Source organism: Hypanus sabinus, chromosome 8, assembly GCF_030144855.1.
Source record: "Hypanus sabinus isolate sHypSab1 chromosome 8, sHypSab1.hap1, whole genome shotgun sequence".
Lineage (NCBI taxonomy): Eukaryota > Metazoa > Chordata > Chondrichthyes > Myliobatiformes > Dasyatidae > Hypanus > Hypanus sabinus.
The window spans coordinates 48,125,197-48,142,580 of NC_082713.1; the positions used below are offsets into that span (position 1 = coordinate 48,125,197).

The 17,384-nt window shown below is 40.3% G+C and overlaps 1 protein-coding gene across 6 annotated transcripts in view; it reads left to right on the top strand.

Moving 5' to 3' along the window:
- nhsl2 (NHS-like 2) overlaps positions 1-17,384 on the top strand; it is a 431,863-nt gene that overhangs the window by 290,456 nt on the left and 124,023 nt on the right. The window contains exon 1 of one of the 6 annotated variants that reach the window (XM_059977085.1): positions 14,231-14,342. The exons of 4 other annotated variants lie outside the window; for them this stretch is intronic. In XM_059977085.1, the coding sequence (XP_059833068.1) occupies positions 14,285-14,342 (58 nt within the window). In that variant the 5' untranslated portion in view covers positions 14,231-14,284. Of the gene's footprint in view, positions 1-14,230; positions 14,343-16,556; positions 16,595-17,384 lie in introns of those variants that run through there. One more of the 6 variants, XM_059977087.1, reaches the window with a different exon arrangement.

Sequence of the window (17,384 nt, forward strand, 5' to 3'; positions counted from 1 at the left end):
AGGGGGCAGGGATCATAACAGTATCATCTGCAAACTTGGCAACAAAGCCATCGATTCCATCATCTAAGTCAATTATATGCCGCATTAAAAGAAGTGGTCCCAACACCGACCCCTGCAGAACATCACTACTCACTGGCAGCCAACCAGAAAAGGATCCTTTTACTACCACTCACTGCCTCCAACCAATCAGCCAATGCTCTTAACTTCATAAGCAGCCTCATGTGTGGCACCTTGTCAAAGGCCTTCTGAAAGTTCAAATATATAACATCCACTACATCCCCTTTATCTGTCATATTTGTAATCTCCTCAAAGAATTCCAACAGGTTCGTCAGACAGAATTTTCCCTGAAGGAAACCATGCTGACATCGTCCTATCTTGTCCTGTGTCACATAGTACTCCATCACCTCATGCTTAACAATTGACTCTAACATCTTCCCAACCACTGAAGTCAGGCCAACTGGTCTATAATTCAATTCTGCTGCCTTCCTCCTTTCTTAAAGAGTGCAGTAACATTTGCAATTTTCCAGTCCTCTGGCACCATGCCAGAGTCCAATGCTTTTTGAAAGATCATTTCTAATGCCACTAGAATCTCTAATACTATGTCTTTCAGAACCCTAAGGTGCAGTTCATCTAGTCCAAGTGACTTATGTACCTTTAGGTCTTTCAGCTCATGTGGGAGCAAAACCTTGTTGTCACATATTTCACTTGGTTTTGCTTTGTAGGAGGTGATGTCATTCAAGCCATGCCATAGCTGTCAAATATCCTTCTGTGATTCCAGTTTGGTCTGGAATTCCCACTTCGCATGTGAGATGGCTTTCTGAGTGTCATACCTGGAACTCTTGGACTTTACTTGGTCACCAGACCTGAAAGCCACCCTGATCTGGCCTTCAGCAGATTGTGGACTTCTTAGTCCATCCGGCACTTCTAGTTGGAGAAAACTGCAAATTATTTTCTGCAGACACACTTGTCCATGACTGACTTTCTAAAGATGATCAAGATTGTTTATTGTAATACTTCAGTACACAAGTGTAAAGAAGAATGAAATGATCATTACTCCAGATCTGATGCAACGTAAAGAAAACACCATGGGCATAAAGAACACAATAAATATAAACATAAAAGCAACCCTATAGAGCACAATGTAGAAGTAACTGCTCTATATATGTTGCATCAGATTTGGAGTAATGATCATATATATGTACATAGACTGATCATATGTGCATAAAGTGATGCTTTGTAATGTGTATATAGTGGTGGTTGGGGCCAGTGGGGTGGAGTTTGTTAGTGAGTGATCGGCCTGAGTAGTTGGGGGAAGTAACTATTTAAGACTCTGGTGGTCCTAGTGTGGATATTACATGGCCTGTTCACTGATGGGAATGAGACAAACAGATCATAAGCAGGGTGGATGTGATGCTTCATGCTACTGCTGCTGTTCTTCTGACACCTTTTTGTATATAAATCCTTGATGGTGGGTAAGAAAGTGCTAGTAAGGTGTTGGATAGTTTTAACTACCCGTTGTGGAGTCCTCCTGTCCAATGCAGTGCGGTTCCTGTACCACAAGGTGATGCCGCACATTAGGATGCTTTCCACTGCATATCTGTAGAAGGTTGTGAGTATTGTTGTGCATAGATCAGTTCTCCACAGCCCCCTCAGAAAGCAGAGGCATTGGTGAGCTTTCTTGACTGAGGATATTCTGCTCTGGGATCATGAGAGATAGTGCACTCCCCTCAGTTTGAAACTGTTCATCCTCTCCACTGCTATGTCACTGAAGTGAAGAGGGTGTGAATGGGACAGATTTTCCTGAAGATAATAATTATCTCCTGTGATTTGTTGACATTGAGAAAGGGCTTATTTGCTTTGCAACAGGACTTGAGCTATTTGACTAGATATTGAATTTTTGGTGCACTGAATGTTTCCCTTAATATCATATTAGGAATTACCAGTTAAGTTGTGGAACTGGGTGGTCAATACTGTCATTACTTCCTTCCTTTAAGAAGTTCAAAGTTCAAAGAACATTGTCAAAGGCTGTACACATTATACAACCTTGAGATTTGTTTCCTTACAGACAGCCACAAAACAAAGAAACCTAAAAGAACCTATAAAAAAAGATCATAAAACACCCAACGTGTAGAAACAGAAAAAAAATACGAATCATGCAATCAATGAAAAGTAAGCAAATCACATTCTGAACAAAAGTGAGTTCATAGACTCTAAGCCCAGAACAGTTGGGGCAGGTCACAACCTCAGTTCAGCACAGAGATGCGTAAACATCGATATGCTCTGGGCCTGAACCCCACTGGCCCTTTTCAGCATGTACCTGCCCTTTTCAGATCAGCCTGGCTCAAACCTTGCTCTCAGTTTAGGTGGATGGGCCTCGAATCTGCCTCTCCTCCGCTCCGACTTTGCCTCGAATATCCCTTGACTTTGCCTCGACTTTGCCTTGCAGTTGATTGAGTGATTGAGCAAGCCACCGTCTCATGGAAAGTCAGTGCTGTTAAATAGCTTTATCCATAACAATCTCAAAATTGAGTTGGGTGGAAGTGTTTCTTGGTAGTGGAGAGAGAGGAAAATATAACTTATTATGCAGTACCAGTGCATAGCTTTTCATATGGAAGCCCACCTCAATTCATGTTACAGATTAGTCAGGCCTTGTGATGCAAAGAGCCTCAAACCACTGGAGTGAATGAGTGTCAGCTTTCGGGCCTCAGATTAATGATACAGATTCTCTGCCATCTCCTCAGCGTAAAGACAATTATACTTATTAAAATGACTAAGGAAAGATCTGTAAAATAAACAGAATAAGTTTCCAGCTGATCATGTTTCAGTCACTACTTCAACTGTGATGATCTCTCTGACTTTCGAAGGGTTATAAATGAAGATCATGTGCCCTAACCTTTTGATCTAATTTCTGTTAATAACTAATTGACAGTGTGTTAATGGACATGATGACATCATGACATATGATTCACAGTAGGGGAAATGAGACCCCTGCTAGGATGAATTGTGACAGGATGTGTCTGTTTCAATTTCCTGATGGACAGATCTTCAACAGGAAAAGGATACAATCGTTTCAAAACATTCCCAAAACTTTGTGTGCCATGCGTGTGCACAAGTGTGTGTGTGTGTGTGTGTGTGTGTGTGTGTGTGTGTGTGTGTGTGTGTGTGTGTGTGTGTGCGTGTGTGTGTGTGTGTGTGTGTGTGTGTGTGTGTGTGTGTGTGTGTGTGTGTGTGTGTGTGTGCGCGTGTGTGCACGCACATGTGAGAGGAAAACTTGTTGAGGTTAATCAGCAAACTTGCCAAGTGTTATCAGACTGAATCAGCACTATGTGATTACGCGACACAATTACGAAGTAGTGAAAAGCAAGTTCAGCACTAATAAAAAAAACTTTCTTCATATGAAGAGTAATCATGGCTTTGTATATAATTCTAGACAGTGCAAAGTTAATATAACTTCCTTAATAAAATCTCAGATGTTGTGATAACTGAACTGTAGGCTTGTATTTAGAGTTAGGTGAACTGAAATGGAGATGAATAATTTCTCCTTTGTACTAAATCCTCTCTGTCTTGTAAATTCTGATTTAATAGCTGCATAATGAGCTTTGCTACAGACATGAGAACTTTGGAGCTCTGTTTTGCCAAATTTATTATTATTGCTTAGAGCAATGGTCTGAATTGTGTTGGTAAGCCGCAATGTATTAGGAAGATTAGGCCTCCTAGTCTTTCAATCCTAGCAAGCATACCTGCACTTCCAGCCTTATTTCACATGACTGTGATCAGTAATTACTATGCTTCACTCTATCAATAAAATGAAGAATCCCTTATTTTGTCTTGGCAACTGCAAAGATTTGGATACATAGACTTCCACATTTCTCTGTTCATGAACCTGATTTAAAATTGTACTTTTCAGTTCAATTTACCTTTGCCTCATTTTTCTATGTTAAATTTTATTTGACAGAAGCATGCCTGGTTTGATTATGGTTTCCAAAAGTCTGTTAACATTATCCACATTTTGGTGATAAGTGTCATCATCAGTTTGAAGATATTCTCTGTACAGTTCTTCCCAGGTTACTAATTTATATCAGAAAGTCTGATTCTTGTGGAGATAAAGACTAACTTTATTTGCCACCTGTACAACAAATCGTGGAAAAATACAGAGGCATGTATCGTTCTGTGTTAACAAACAACAGAGTCGGAGGATGTGCTGGATGCAGCCCACAAGTGTTACCATGCTTCTGGTGCCAACACAGCGTATCCATTACTTAGTAACCCTAACCCTGACTTGCATGTCATTAGAATGAAGGAGCAAAGTGGAGCACCCAGAAAAAAACAATGTCATGGGGAGAGTATACAAGCTCCTTACAGATTGCGGTGAGAATTGAACCCCAATCAGTGATTGCTGGGCCTGTAAAGTGTTGTAGGAGAAACCTGCTCAATGCTTTCCTCCAGATTAAAAAAAAACAACCACTCCCCACTCCTTTCCATTCTACTTCTTAACCAAGTTAGTATCTCTTTTTGTTTGCTGTTTCATTTTGGCCTTTATCACTAGACCACCATTTTCAGTCTCCTTAATCCATTGTCGGAAGTCACATAAATTTCATGATTCATATTAACTATCTCCATGTCATCAACAAAGCATCCCATTAACTTCGTCCAACAATATACAGTATATTTATGGGATATTCATATCACTGGCAAACTGCCCTGAGGCCTTGTGGGTTAATTGCCACTCTCATGTACAGGTTGTTGTAGATTAATGTAGAATCTGAGGAGAATTGATGAGAATGTTGGAATAATAAAAAAAATGAAATTAGTATAAACGGCTGTTTGATGGTTGATGCAGACTCATTGGATCAAAGGGCCTTTTTCCATGGGCATGGCTCCATGACTATCAGAAAATGGTAGTTAGTTGCCTTTATTTTTCCTGAATGTGCTTGTAGGTGGGAGGAGAGGTGGGGCAGAAGGTGATTGCAGTAGTTTGATATTTCTTAAATATCTTCCTTGTTGGTAAACAGTCTTGTGTGCTTGCTGGCTTAAATACAGGCACACTGAGATTTCTCAGGGGCAGTGGAGCAAGAAGCTGTGACAGACCTGTGGGAAAAGAGCCATATGCTTAATACTGGATATTATTTTTTTTGAAAATTGTGCTCCACCTACTCAGCAACTGATGATTTTCAGCAGAAGGGAGAAGCTGCAGCTTCCAGGTTTCCATGGAAACTGTGCAGCAAGTGGCCTTGGGAGCTGTTAGCTATATCAAGTGCCTGGATGAATATCTAATATTAACCATCACCTTCCTGGATAAACCAGACCTTCTGTCAGTTGAGCAATCTGTAACTGTGGTCTCCAAGACGAAAATCCCATCTTCGTCACTCCAGTATTTTTCATTCCACTTGAATGTACTGGAATGGGTTTCCCTCTGCTGCCTCACTCAAATGGGTTAAGTGTAGACAGTAAGAGGTCATTTTCCCTGAAGTCCCCGAAATACTATAATTTAGTGGAGTTAATATCCATCCTTCTGTTTAGTAGCCATGACCCTGTGGGGAACACTCTTATTCCTGGGGTGAACACAGATATAACATTTTAGTTGATGAGAAATTGAAATCCTCTTCATTTTCAGTTACTACATTGTACCTGTGCATAAGTAGTTGAATATATTATACAGTCAGTATCTCATCTGGTTAGTCACAAGGAAGGTGCTATAGATATTGGGTATTTGTAAATTATCCCTGTTCTGATTCAACACCACCCTCCTCCTTGCACATTCCAGTCATGCATAGGAACATCAAGAACTGGTGCACGGTTGCTGTAGGCCATACAGCAGCTCAAGATAATAGGCTTTTAATCAGAGGGCAATTACAAATGGGCAATAAGTGGCAGCAGTGTCCACACCTCGTGAGGAAATACATTTTAGAAAGTTCCTTTACTCTACCACTCAGTTAAATCATAGCTGGTCAGAAGCACCATTTACACAAGTATCCGCTAACCCCTTTATATTTTTACATATTAAAACTTAAAAGCTGCAACTCTTCCACCATTCACCATCCACCATTTTGAATTCCATACCAGAATAATATATCTGATCCTTTATTCCATCTCACCCAGCGATATATATTTAAGATAAAACATTGAATCAGGATGTTTCTCTGTTACTTTTTCTTTCCCAAGTTTGGCACTAAGATTTAATGACTTCCATTGATGCTTCACAGATTAAGAATTGAACTAATAAACCTGGTCTCTGAAGTTTTCTATCAGTTTGCAAAGGAGATTGATCCACATTTAATAAGGGAAAACCTGCCTCAGGGGTCTTGGTTTCAGTCGGATCATTTCCTCTCTTAATATAGAAATTTGACTGATTTAAGATTGTTATTATTGCTATTTCTATTTCAGTTACTTGAGGTAATGAGAAAAATTAAACACTTGTTCCCAGAATAAACCCACACATTAAAATTGCTGTCATATCCTTAATGCCTTAAAGGTATCAGGTCATAACACATTGTGAATGAGTCAACAATTTTGTATTGACAGTCATTGTAATTAATTTACCACGAGATCTGCACCTGCCTGATCACGTCTTGTCTTATTCCTAACTAAGAGTCGAAGTTGAACCTGACAGCTAGTGACATTGTCCAGTGTCATTCCAAGTTTTTGAGAAAAGGGTACCACATTTTATTCCCAGGCTAACTAACATCAGCAACCTTGGGCAAGATAAATAAAAATGCATTGACATTAAATACAGTCTATGAAGGCACATGATTGGGGAAATGTGCAGGGGTCATGAAATATTGTATTTAAGCTCAAGTTTAAGATATAGCTGCACATATATACAAGAGTGAAGTCAGGAGTGGAGAGTGATCTTGAAAAGATGTGGAGTTGAAGGGAGATAGGTAGGGTGGAAGAAGTGGTGTTGAGGGAATGGGAATGGCAAGGTGTGTCGGTACAAGGGATAGGTGTGTGTAACAGTGATCAGCGATCAGAAGCTGAGCTGTTGGCAAAGGATGAGAAAGTGGCTGAGGCTGGGGAGATTGGTTTGGAGCTCAGATGGGAGGGTGGTTTGTGGGCTGGGAACTAGATCGGTGGCGGGAAGGTGAGTGGAAACTGGGATGGGAAGGCGTGTTGGTTTCAGGGGTGGGAAGATTAGTCAATGGCCAGATTTCAGCTGAGTATTTGGTTCTGGGATTAAATAGTGGAAAATATTAGAAATGGATATGGACGTGGAGGGCATCTGATGCATATGCTGTCAGGACAAATTGATTGCTCAGATGGGATCAGATTGGTACAAATGGAATGGGATTTGAGATCAATACTATGGAGAGACTAAGGAACAGCCATCGCAAGGGATAAGTATTTTCCTTGAACAAGTATTTTACTGAAAAATGCCCCCAGTGCCAGACCTCATATTTAAACAACTCTGAACCCATTCTCATCAGCACTGTTATTGCAATGCAGCTTGCTGTATGAATTATGAGCATACATTTTGAATTCACGGAAGCAGTGATGTAGCCTGCCATTGGACATTGCTGCCCATATGTGTGGAAACCAGTGCTTTAGATTATCAAATAAACATTGGCCCTGGAAGGATTCCCAGTTACTGTGTATTCTACAATAAGTCTCTTTTTTTGATTAAAATTTACTAAAACAGAGACCTCATTAATCCAGTTTCTTGGCAACCAACTTTCTATTCTTAGAACCATATGTGGGCCAGGATAAGACAGTTACTACCCAAATTCACAACAACATGGTAAAATAATGCACACAAAGTGCTGGAGGAACTCAGCAAGTTAGGTGCAAAATGCAGGGAAATGAACAGTTAATGTCTGGGGCCAAGACCCCTCACTGGACCCTCTAGCATTTTGTGTGCATTGCTCAAGAATTTCAACACCTGTAATATATCTTGTGTCTCAGAATGTTAGAATAATAGCCTGGTATGTGGTGAAGAAATGTGTCTGGCTACTGATCATGCATAAATCTCACATCAATTTAGTTGACTTGCTGTGTGGACACCTCACAGTCAGTTATGAATAATTGCCTTCTGTTGGGCACCTGCACTATTTGCGTTATGATATTGATATGCCTCCATGGCAAATCTAGCAACAAATCAAGGAGAAAAAGGCTCTTAATTTTTAACTTCTGAAGCATTTTACAAAGAGTAATGTTGAGTATTAGGGCCTACGTGATAATTATGGCTAAAGATGAACTATCATAAACAGAATCTATGGCAGATGCATGTGTTCAAAGCACATATGCATTCTATAGATGTTGCTGTCAAATTTATTCCAATATCACAGTGATTGCCAATAACCCCAATGTTGTTCCCATCTCAACTTCTAACCTGAACTCACTTGGGTGAGACGAAAAGCCATTTGATACAATATGTGACCAGCTGAAAGATTTGCATGGCATAAGTACAAAGAGATTCTACAGATAGTGGAAATCTTGAGCAACATATATAAAATGCTTGAGGAACTCAGCTACTTATGCAGCATCTATAGAGGAGAATAAACAGTTTACATTTCAGTCCAAGATCCACATGGAAACATTTTCAGCTAAATAATTTTAGTATTATTTATGTATGGTAAACAGTTTGTGAAAACCTGCCTTGAAATTTGACAACAGCCAACTTCTGAAAATGTGACTAAACAAGAACTAGCACACTTCAGAAAGTGGCCATAGGAGTGGGCTTCATTCCAATACTAATTTCATATTGGTGGAATTGAAGAATATCTAGTTTTAAGAGATGTGTTTATGTCTTTTTGGATATCCCAAATCCTATTTAACAGGCTTATCAGAGAACATGTGGGCTTGTGCACCCAATTTGTAGAGTTAGGTCAGCTGAAAAGACCCTGCTCTTTTATTTTGATGGCCAGATTGGAGCAGGTAAAAAAAATTCTATTTTCTGTTTCAGTTTTCTGAAGCTTTTGCAACATCTAAAATGACTAAAAAATCAAATTGACATCAAGTACGATTGAGGTATACAAACAGGATATCTAGCAAGAGAGTCTAGTGTCTAAATGATGTCTGTTTTCTACCCATTCCATCCTATATAGCGGGAATACACCAAAGTATATATTAAATATCTCGCAAGTCAGGTTTAAGACCAAATGGGGAAAAATCAAACGTGAAATCAGATGAGCTTCTTCATGCAAATAGTGGTGCACCTGTGGAATGAACTGCCAGTAATAGTGTTTGAAATGGGCACATAGCAACATATAAGGGGAATCTACTTAAGATGAACAATCATAAACAGTATCTATGGCAGATGCATGTGTTCAAAGCACATATGCATTCTATAGATGTTGCTGCAACCAACATTCATTGGAGGGTTTAGTGGGCTCAAAAGCAGGAAGGTGGGACTAGCTCACTAGGCAATGTAGTTGGCATGGCCGGGAGGGCCTGGTTCCATGCTGGAGAACTCTAGGACTCTGACTGCAAGTTGTAGCTCATCAACAGCTGCAGATGTGTGTGTCCTCATGAAATCATTCTGGGTCTTCCCCAATCAGAAACCCTGATTGAACCATAAAATTCAGAATTTACTGATGGCCAGATCAGAGGCATTCAAGTCTGGAGATCAAGAATGCCACAAGAGGTGCAGGTGTAATCTACGGAAAGCCAACTCACAGGTGAAGTGGAGTTTTTGAATTAGACTGGAATCAATGAGGGATGCTCCACAGCTATGGAAGGGTTTGAATGCCATAACCTCCTGCAAAGTTAAATCAAGCAACATGGGGAACAGTAGAGCTTTGTTTCCAGATGTGCTCAATGCATTCTTTGCTTGATTTGACAACCAGAAAATGAAGAAGCCATCATGCATCCCCACATTTCCCGATGAAACTTTGGTCTCAGTATCTGAAGGTGACCTGCTGGCTGCCTGCAAGGGAGTGAATCTAAGAAAAGCATCTGGTCTGGAGTACTTGGCCTTCCAAATACTGAAGACCTAAGCTGACCAAGTGGATATCTTCTACCTCTTGCGTCGGCAGTATGTGGTACCTATCTGCTTCAAGCAGGCTTCAATCCTGCCAGAACCCCAGAAGAGCATGGTAACCTGCCTCAAAGACTATTACCCAGTGGCACTTACATCCATAGTAATGAGGTACTTTGAGAAGCTGATGTTGAAGCACACCAGCTCCTGTCTGAGTGGTAACTTGGATCTGGTTTAATTTGCCTACCGAAGCAACAGGTCTACAGCAGATGCCATTTTATTGGCTCTTCACACAACCCTGGAACATTTGGACAGCACAGAAGAATACATCATAGAAACATAGAAAATAGGTGCAGGAGTAGGCCATTCAGCCCTTCGAGCCTGCACCACCATTCAGTATGACCATGGCTGATCATCCAACTCAGAACCCTGTACCTGCTTTCTCTCCATACCCCCGATCCCTTTAGCTACAAGGGCCATATCTAACTTCCTCTTAAATATAGCCAATGAACCGGCCTCAACTGTTTCCTGTGGCAGAGAATTTCACAGATTTACCACTCTCTGTGTGAAGAGGTTTTTCCTCATCTCAGTCCTAAAAGCCTTCCCCTTTATCCTTAAACTGTGACCCATCGTTCTGGACATCCCCAACATCGGAAACAATCTTCCTGCATCTAGCCTGTCCAATCCATTTAGAATTTTATATGTTTCAATAAGATCCCTCCTCAATCTTCTAAATTCCAGTGAGTATAAGCCTAGTCAAACCAGTCTTTCTTCATATGAAAGTCCTGCCATCTCAGGACTCAATCTGGTGAACCTTCTCTGTACTCCCTCTATGGCAAGAATGTCTTTCCTCAGATTAGGGGACCAAAACTGCACACAATATTCTAGGTGCGGTCTCACCAAGGCCTTGTACAACTGCAGTAGAACCTACCAGCTCCTGTACTCAAATCCTTTTGCTATGAATGCCAACATACCATTTGCCTTTTTCACCGCCTGCTGTACCTGCATGCCTACCTTCAATGACTGGTGTACAATGACACCCAGGTCTCGTTGCACCTCCCCTTTTCCTAATCGGCCACCATTCAGATAATAATCTGTTTTCCTGTTCTTGCAACCAAAGTGGATAACCTCACATTTATCCATATTAAATTGCATCTGCCATGAATTTGCCCACTCACCTAACCTAACCAAGTCACCCTGCATCCTCTTAGCATCCTCCTCAGAGCTAATACTGCCGCCCAGCTTCGAGTCATTCGCAAACTTGGAGATGCTGCATTTAATTCCCTCATCTAAATCATTAATATACATTATAAACAACTGGGGTCCCAGCACTGAGCCTTGCGGTACCCCACTAGTCACTGCCTGCCATTCTGAAAAGGTCCTGTTTACTCCCATTCTTTGCTTCCTGTCTGTCAACCAATTCTCTGTCACATCAATACCATACCCCCAATACCGTGTGCTTTAAGTTTGCACACTAATCTCCTGTGTGGGACCTTGTCAAAAGTCTTTTGAAAATCTAAATATACCACAGCCACTGGCTCTCCCCTATCCACCCTACTAGTTACATCTTCAAAAAATTCTATAAGATTCGTCAGACATGATTTTCCTTTCACAAATCCATGCTAACTTCGTCCAGTGATTTCACCTCTTTCCAAATGTGCTGTTATCACATCTTTGATAACCGACTCTAGCATTTTCCCTACCACCGATGTCAGACTAACTGGTCTATAATTCCCCAGTCTCTCTCTCCCTCCTTTTTTAAAAAGTGGTGTTACATTAGCCACCCTCCAATCCTCAGGAACTAATCCAGAATCTAAGGAGTTTTGAAAAATTATCACAAATGCATCCACTATTTCTTGGGCTACTTCCTTAAGCACTCTGGGATGCAGACCATCTGGCCCTGGGGATTTATCTGCCTTTAATCCCTTCAATTTACCTAACACCACTTCCCTAATAACATGTATTTCCCTCAGTTCCTCCATCTCACTAGACCCTCGGTCCCTTAATATTTCCGGAAGATTATTTATGTCCTCCTTAGTGAAGACAGAACCAAAGTAGTTATTCAATTGGTCTGCCATGTCTTTGTTCCCTATGATCAATTCAGCTGTTTCTGACTGTAAAGGACCTACATTTGTCTTGACCAATCTTTTTCTTTTCACGTATCTATAAAAGCTTTTACAGTCAGTTTTTATGTTCCCTGCCAGCTTTCTCTCATAATCTTTTTTCCCTTTCCTAATTAAGCCCTTTGTCCTCCTCTGCTGGTCTCTGAATTTCTCCCAGTCCTCAGGTGTGCCTCTTTTTTTTGCTAATTTATATGTTTCTTCTTTGGACTTGATACTATCCCTAATTTCCCTTGTCAGCCACGGGTGCACTACCTTCTCCGGTTTATTCTTTCACCAAACTGGGATGAACAATTGTTGTAGTTCATCCATGCGATCTTTAAATGCTTGCCATTGCATGTCCACCGTCAACCCTTTAAGTATCATTAAGTATCATCAGGATGCTCATTATTGATTACAGCACAGCATTTAATACCATCATCCTCTCAAAGCACCAATACCTGGGCCTTAGTAACTCCTTGTGCAATTGGATCCTGGATTTCCTCACTTGCAAACCCCAGTCAGTTCGGATTGGCAACATCTCCTCCACAATCTCCATCATCACAAGTGCACCACAGGGCTGTGTGCTTAGCTCTCTGCTCTACTCACTTTACACTTATGACTCTGAGGCTAAACACAGCTCCAATGCTATGTTTAAGTTTGTTGACAATTCAACGGTGGTAACGATTCAGCATACAGGAGTGAAAATAAAAGTTTGGCTGAGTGGTGTCATTACAACATACTCTCACTCAATGTCAGCAAGATTAAGGAACTAATTGTAAACTTCAGGAGAGGGAAAGCTGATGAGTAAAGAGGGTAGATAATTTTAAATTTCTGGGTGCCACTATCTCAGACGTGTCCTGGACCCATCATATAAATGTAATCTCAAAGACGTCACAGCAGCGCCTCTACTTCCTTAGGAGGCTGCTGAGATTCGGCTTGACATCAAAAACATTGACTGACTTCTACAGATGTGCATTGGAAAGAGTTTTGACTGGCCGCATTATGGCCTGGTAAGGGAACAACAGTGCCTTTGAACGGCAAATCCTACAAAAGGTAGTGGATTTGACCACATACATTATGGGTAAAGCCTTCCCAACAGCAGCATCCATCATCAAAGATCCTCACCCCCCAGGTCGTGCTCTTCTTTCACCGCTGCCATCAGACAGAAGTTACAAGACCCTCAGGACCCACAACACCAAGTTCAAGAACAGTCACTACCCCTGAACCATCAGGCTCTTGAATGAAAGAGGATAATTACACTCACCTACTGAGGTTCCCATGACCAATCATTTCACTTTAAGGACTCTTTATCTTGTTATTTTATGTTCTCATTATTTATTGCTATTTGTTTGTGGTTGCATTTCAAGAGTTAATTTTCTTCTATTCTCTTACTCTTTCATTGATCCCGTTTACAGTTACTATTCTATAGATTTGATGAGTATGGCTACAGGAGAAAGAATCTCAGGGTTTTTGTGGTGCCATGTGTGTACTCTGATAATTAAGTTTACTTTGAACTTTGAACTTAAACAAGCTCTTGCTTGTTCTGAGTGGATCATAAAGTTGTGGTCTACTCTCGATGCACGTTTGATCAGGCTTCGGGTGGTGGGTTTGTAGATCCCTTGCTTTCTCCCACCTGCTGCTGCACAATTAACATCAAAGCAGCCGAGAGTGAAGACATTGGCAATCTCTTCGTTACCTGTATGTCGATAAGAATTCACTAGGTGATGATTCAAAGTGTAAATCTTCACTTTTCACTTTTCTAACACTGGGCACCACAGGTCAAGTAGAATTCAATTATTACTGCCCCGGGATTGATAACTTAACGTAACACAGACAAAGCGGGAAGCGAACCCAGCTGTTTCCTGTTTTACATTCTTTAGTTTTAACCGTAGTCATCCGAATGTTAATGTAATCATGTCTGGTTATCAGTTCGTAACAGCTAGTTTGGAACAGGTATTAATTTCTGAAATTTGCAGAGATATGGACACGTTTGAGATTAAAACAAGTAAAACCAAGCACAGCTGTGACAGTAGTTTTGCTTTTCGTCACTGGGCATCACTACCAGGAAGGAGCTCAAGCAGTGCCTCTCCTCCCTCCCTCCCTCCCCCTTGTTGCTGTGGTACGCAGGGCCCATTTCCCATAGGAACTGTCTGTAATGATGCACCCTGTTCAAGCTGCACTGGGGCCAGCACTTTACTGCTGGCAATCTTCCAAACAATCAAGGCAACAGGGAAGTGGAAAGGGATGAGCTGCAGCATGGTAATAAGGGATGATGGGCAACACCTATGAAAAAGAGCAACCAGGCCAGAGAAAGAAAAAAAACAAAGGTATTTTTTTGTTGTATCATTCCGGGTTTCCCCATAGGCTACGGGTGAGAAAAATCAGTTGCTGCTCTACTTACATGAAGCAGGTAACAGACATCTTTGTCGGGTTGCTTTTAACAGAAATGCAGGGGTTTACTGTAGACTGGGACTCTCAAGCAGATTAAAAGATCGAGGAAGATTACCGTGTTAATTTATTCTGATTGATAGCAAAATAACAGCAGGCAGCCGTGTGTGATTTCTGAATGCTGCTTGTTGCTTGTATCTGCTGACATTCTCTGATAAAGATTACATCAGTGCCAGTACAGACCCCATAATCGGACTGCAAAGTGATGCTTCTCTCAATGTCATTTCCAGAAGGACTATTATTTCTCCGGAAAGTACAGCCAGTCTAATAATCATAAATAAATGACTGATTTCTAAATTGTGACAAAGTATCCATGCCAGACAGTGTGGAAAAAGACAAAATTGTAGCGGAATGTAACCATCTAAGGAGCTGAATATTAACCCAGCCTTTTGCATTACATCATGTTTGGCCTTAGTCCTGCACCAAGAATTCTAGAGCTTCGTTTCTATGTCTGAGTGTGGGTGTGTGAAGGACATCGAGGATAGGAGTAGCTCTGTGTGTGTTTGGGGTGTGGAGTGGGGGAGAGGATACATGGACTCATGTTTTAAAGATCTAAAATTTCCTGCGTGTCAGAAGTACACAAGGTGGTGGTATGTTGGGGTGGAGTAAGGTGTGTGTTATGGAGCAGAAAGGCAGATACAATAATCATTTGTTAAGTTGATACATAGAAGATAAACTTTAAAAGTTGGTATCTATTTGGTACAATCAGAGAATTAGGGATGTTATTTGATTTTCATCTTTATTCTCATAAAGTAGATATTATTACATGTTCTCATGGATTAGACAGATTGTTACTAAACTTGTTAAATTGATCTTATAGAATTTTACAAGATTGACACCACATCATGGGCTGAGGGGCCTGGACTGTGTTGTACTGTTCTGTGTTCTCTAAACTGAGTGAAAATCAATGAGTGGTGGCTGGGGAGGTGAAGCTACAGCCTTAATCCTTAATAAAATTAGAAAATGAATCTCCATCGTTCCTCAACATAATGAGCAAAATTTAGCAAGGTACTAATAAGTTACAACCTAGAATTCTTTCCATGGTCTGTTTATCCTGCTCTTTTGACTTTAGTGACAGCTTGAAAAGTAATTAGGGTTTGCATGATCACATCGAAATTAAAAAAAAGGTATCAATAAAACACTTTTTCCAGGACTTGTGAATGGACAAAGTAATTAAAATTTTAATTTATGATTAAGGTAAAGCATCTGTATTTTTGTATGAAGGATAACATTTTTAAAAGCTGTTTGAATTATAAAACTGTTAAAACTGAAGTTTAGCTCTGGAGAGCCTGAGATGAACTCTACATTACTTTTACTGCAGGAAATGTAACTATTGATTGATAACATACCAGTTAGTATAAGAACTCTGAACCATATGTCCTTTCATCACAGGTATGTTGTGTGCCCATGTGCATTTCTCATATTTAGTTAAAATAAGAGAACTGAAGCTTGGAAAGAAACCATAGTTTTTAATGATCTGCATCTCCAAAAATCAAATGTTTATTCAGTAAGACTTGGTAAAATCTGATTAAAATGCTCCCATAGATGGAGCAATTTAGATTATTTAATGTGCATCACTTGAAATCAGCACACTGTGCCTGTTGTCTGTTCCAGGTTTTGCTTCAAGCTTCTGGAGCTGATAATTCTTTGCTTGAAAAGTGAAGGGAGGGGGTTGGGAAGGGAGGTGAGTAGCAAGTAGGACTGGCTATTCAGCTTGTCTAATAGGAAAGGCATGGCTTCACAAGGTCTGCAGATCTTACACAGATTGGCCCCAGCCTGGATCATTGTAAAAACATGTTATATCTCACAGAAAAACCTCAGTAGGAAAGCACGATACAAGTGGGAAGGAAAGAGGACTGAGTTATGACAATGGGCTGCTCTGAGTTTAGTAAAACAGAGTTCCTGCTCACTTCCTATGTTCCCGAGTCAACAGATTTGAAGGGAAGTTGCCGTTTAGTCTTGATTTTTTTATTGCGAATGAGCTAATGGGATCTCTTAGCTTGCTGTTTCCCAATGTGGTGTTAACCACATTTCTTACATGCTGGTGGCTGGGGTCCTGTGCTTTGGAGCATTTTTACAGAGAAGATGGATTATAAATCGAATACTCTAACAATTTCTCGCAATATGGGAGGTAGGAAAGTGTGCTGCATTCTGAACTGTATTTTAGTACAAGAATATTAAGATAAACTCATGATTAATTATCACAGATGAGCCACCACTTTATGATGTTTAATTGCAGTATTTTAATCTAATGATAGAACAGTTTAGTGTTTTCATGCTGCAGTCTCTATCTGTTACATGCTCATTGCCTTATTTTCCTTTAAAGTAGTAATAAACACTTTTTGAGCATACCACTTTTTGAGTGGGAATTAAGGCTGGATGTGGGACTGATGTAAATCTTCCTCATCTTTGCAATTTATTTATACTTTGAGAAAAGAAAATCAGAAAAAAATCGATGAATCATACAAAATCAAGGTTGAAGTATTGACCTTTATTGTCAAGGGGAGGAATTCGGTGTTTATCATTTATTTTAGGGATTTTATCCTGCTCTTATTCATGGTGAATGGAGTTGTGCAAAGCAGCTGATAAACAGTCAACCGTTTTCCACCTCACATTGGCTGCTACAGAAATAAGATTCAGGATAGATGTAAAGCACACTCTCTGTATAGGAAGCCAGAGTTAGCCCCGGTGTGACCACAATCACACAACTGATAGCAATTCAGTTTTTAATTAACCTGTTATTATGTTAATTAAAAAGCAATATTTTAATTTTAAATCCAGTATAATGAATAGATAATATATACTAGAGACTAATTATGATAAATGAGAATGGGAATTTTAGAAGGTGGGGAAGGGAGAGCATTACAGCAATTGCTATTGTAAACCTTTGACAGTGGAATCCAAAATATGATGCTTTTGCA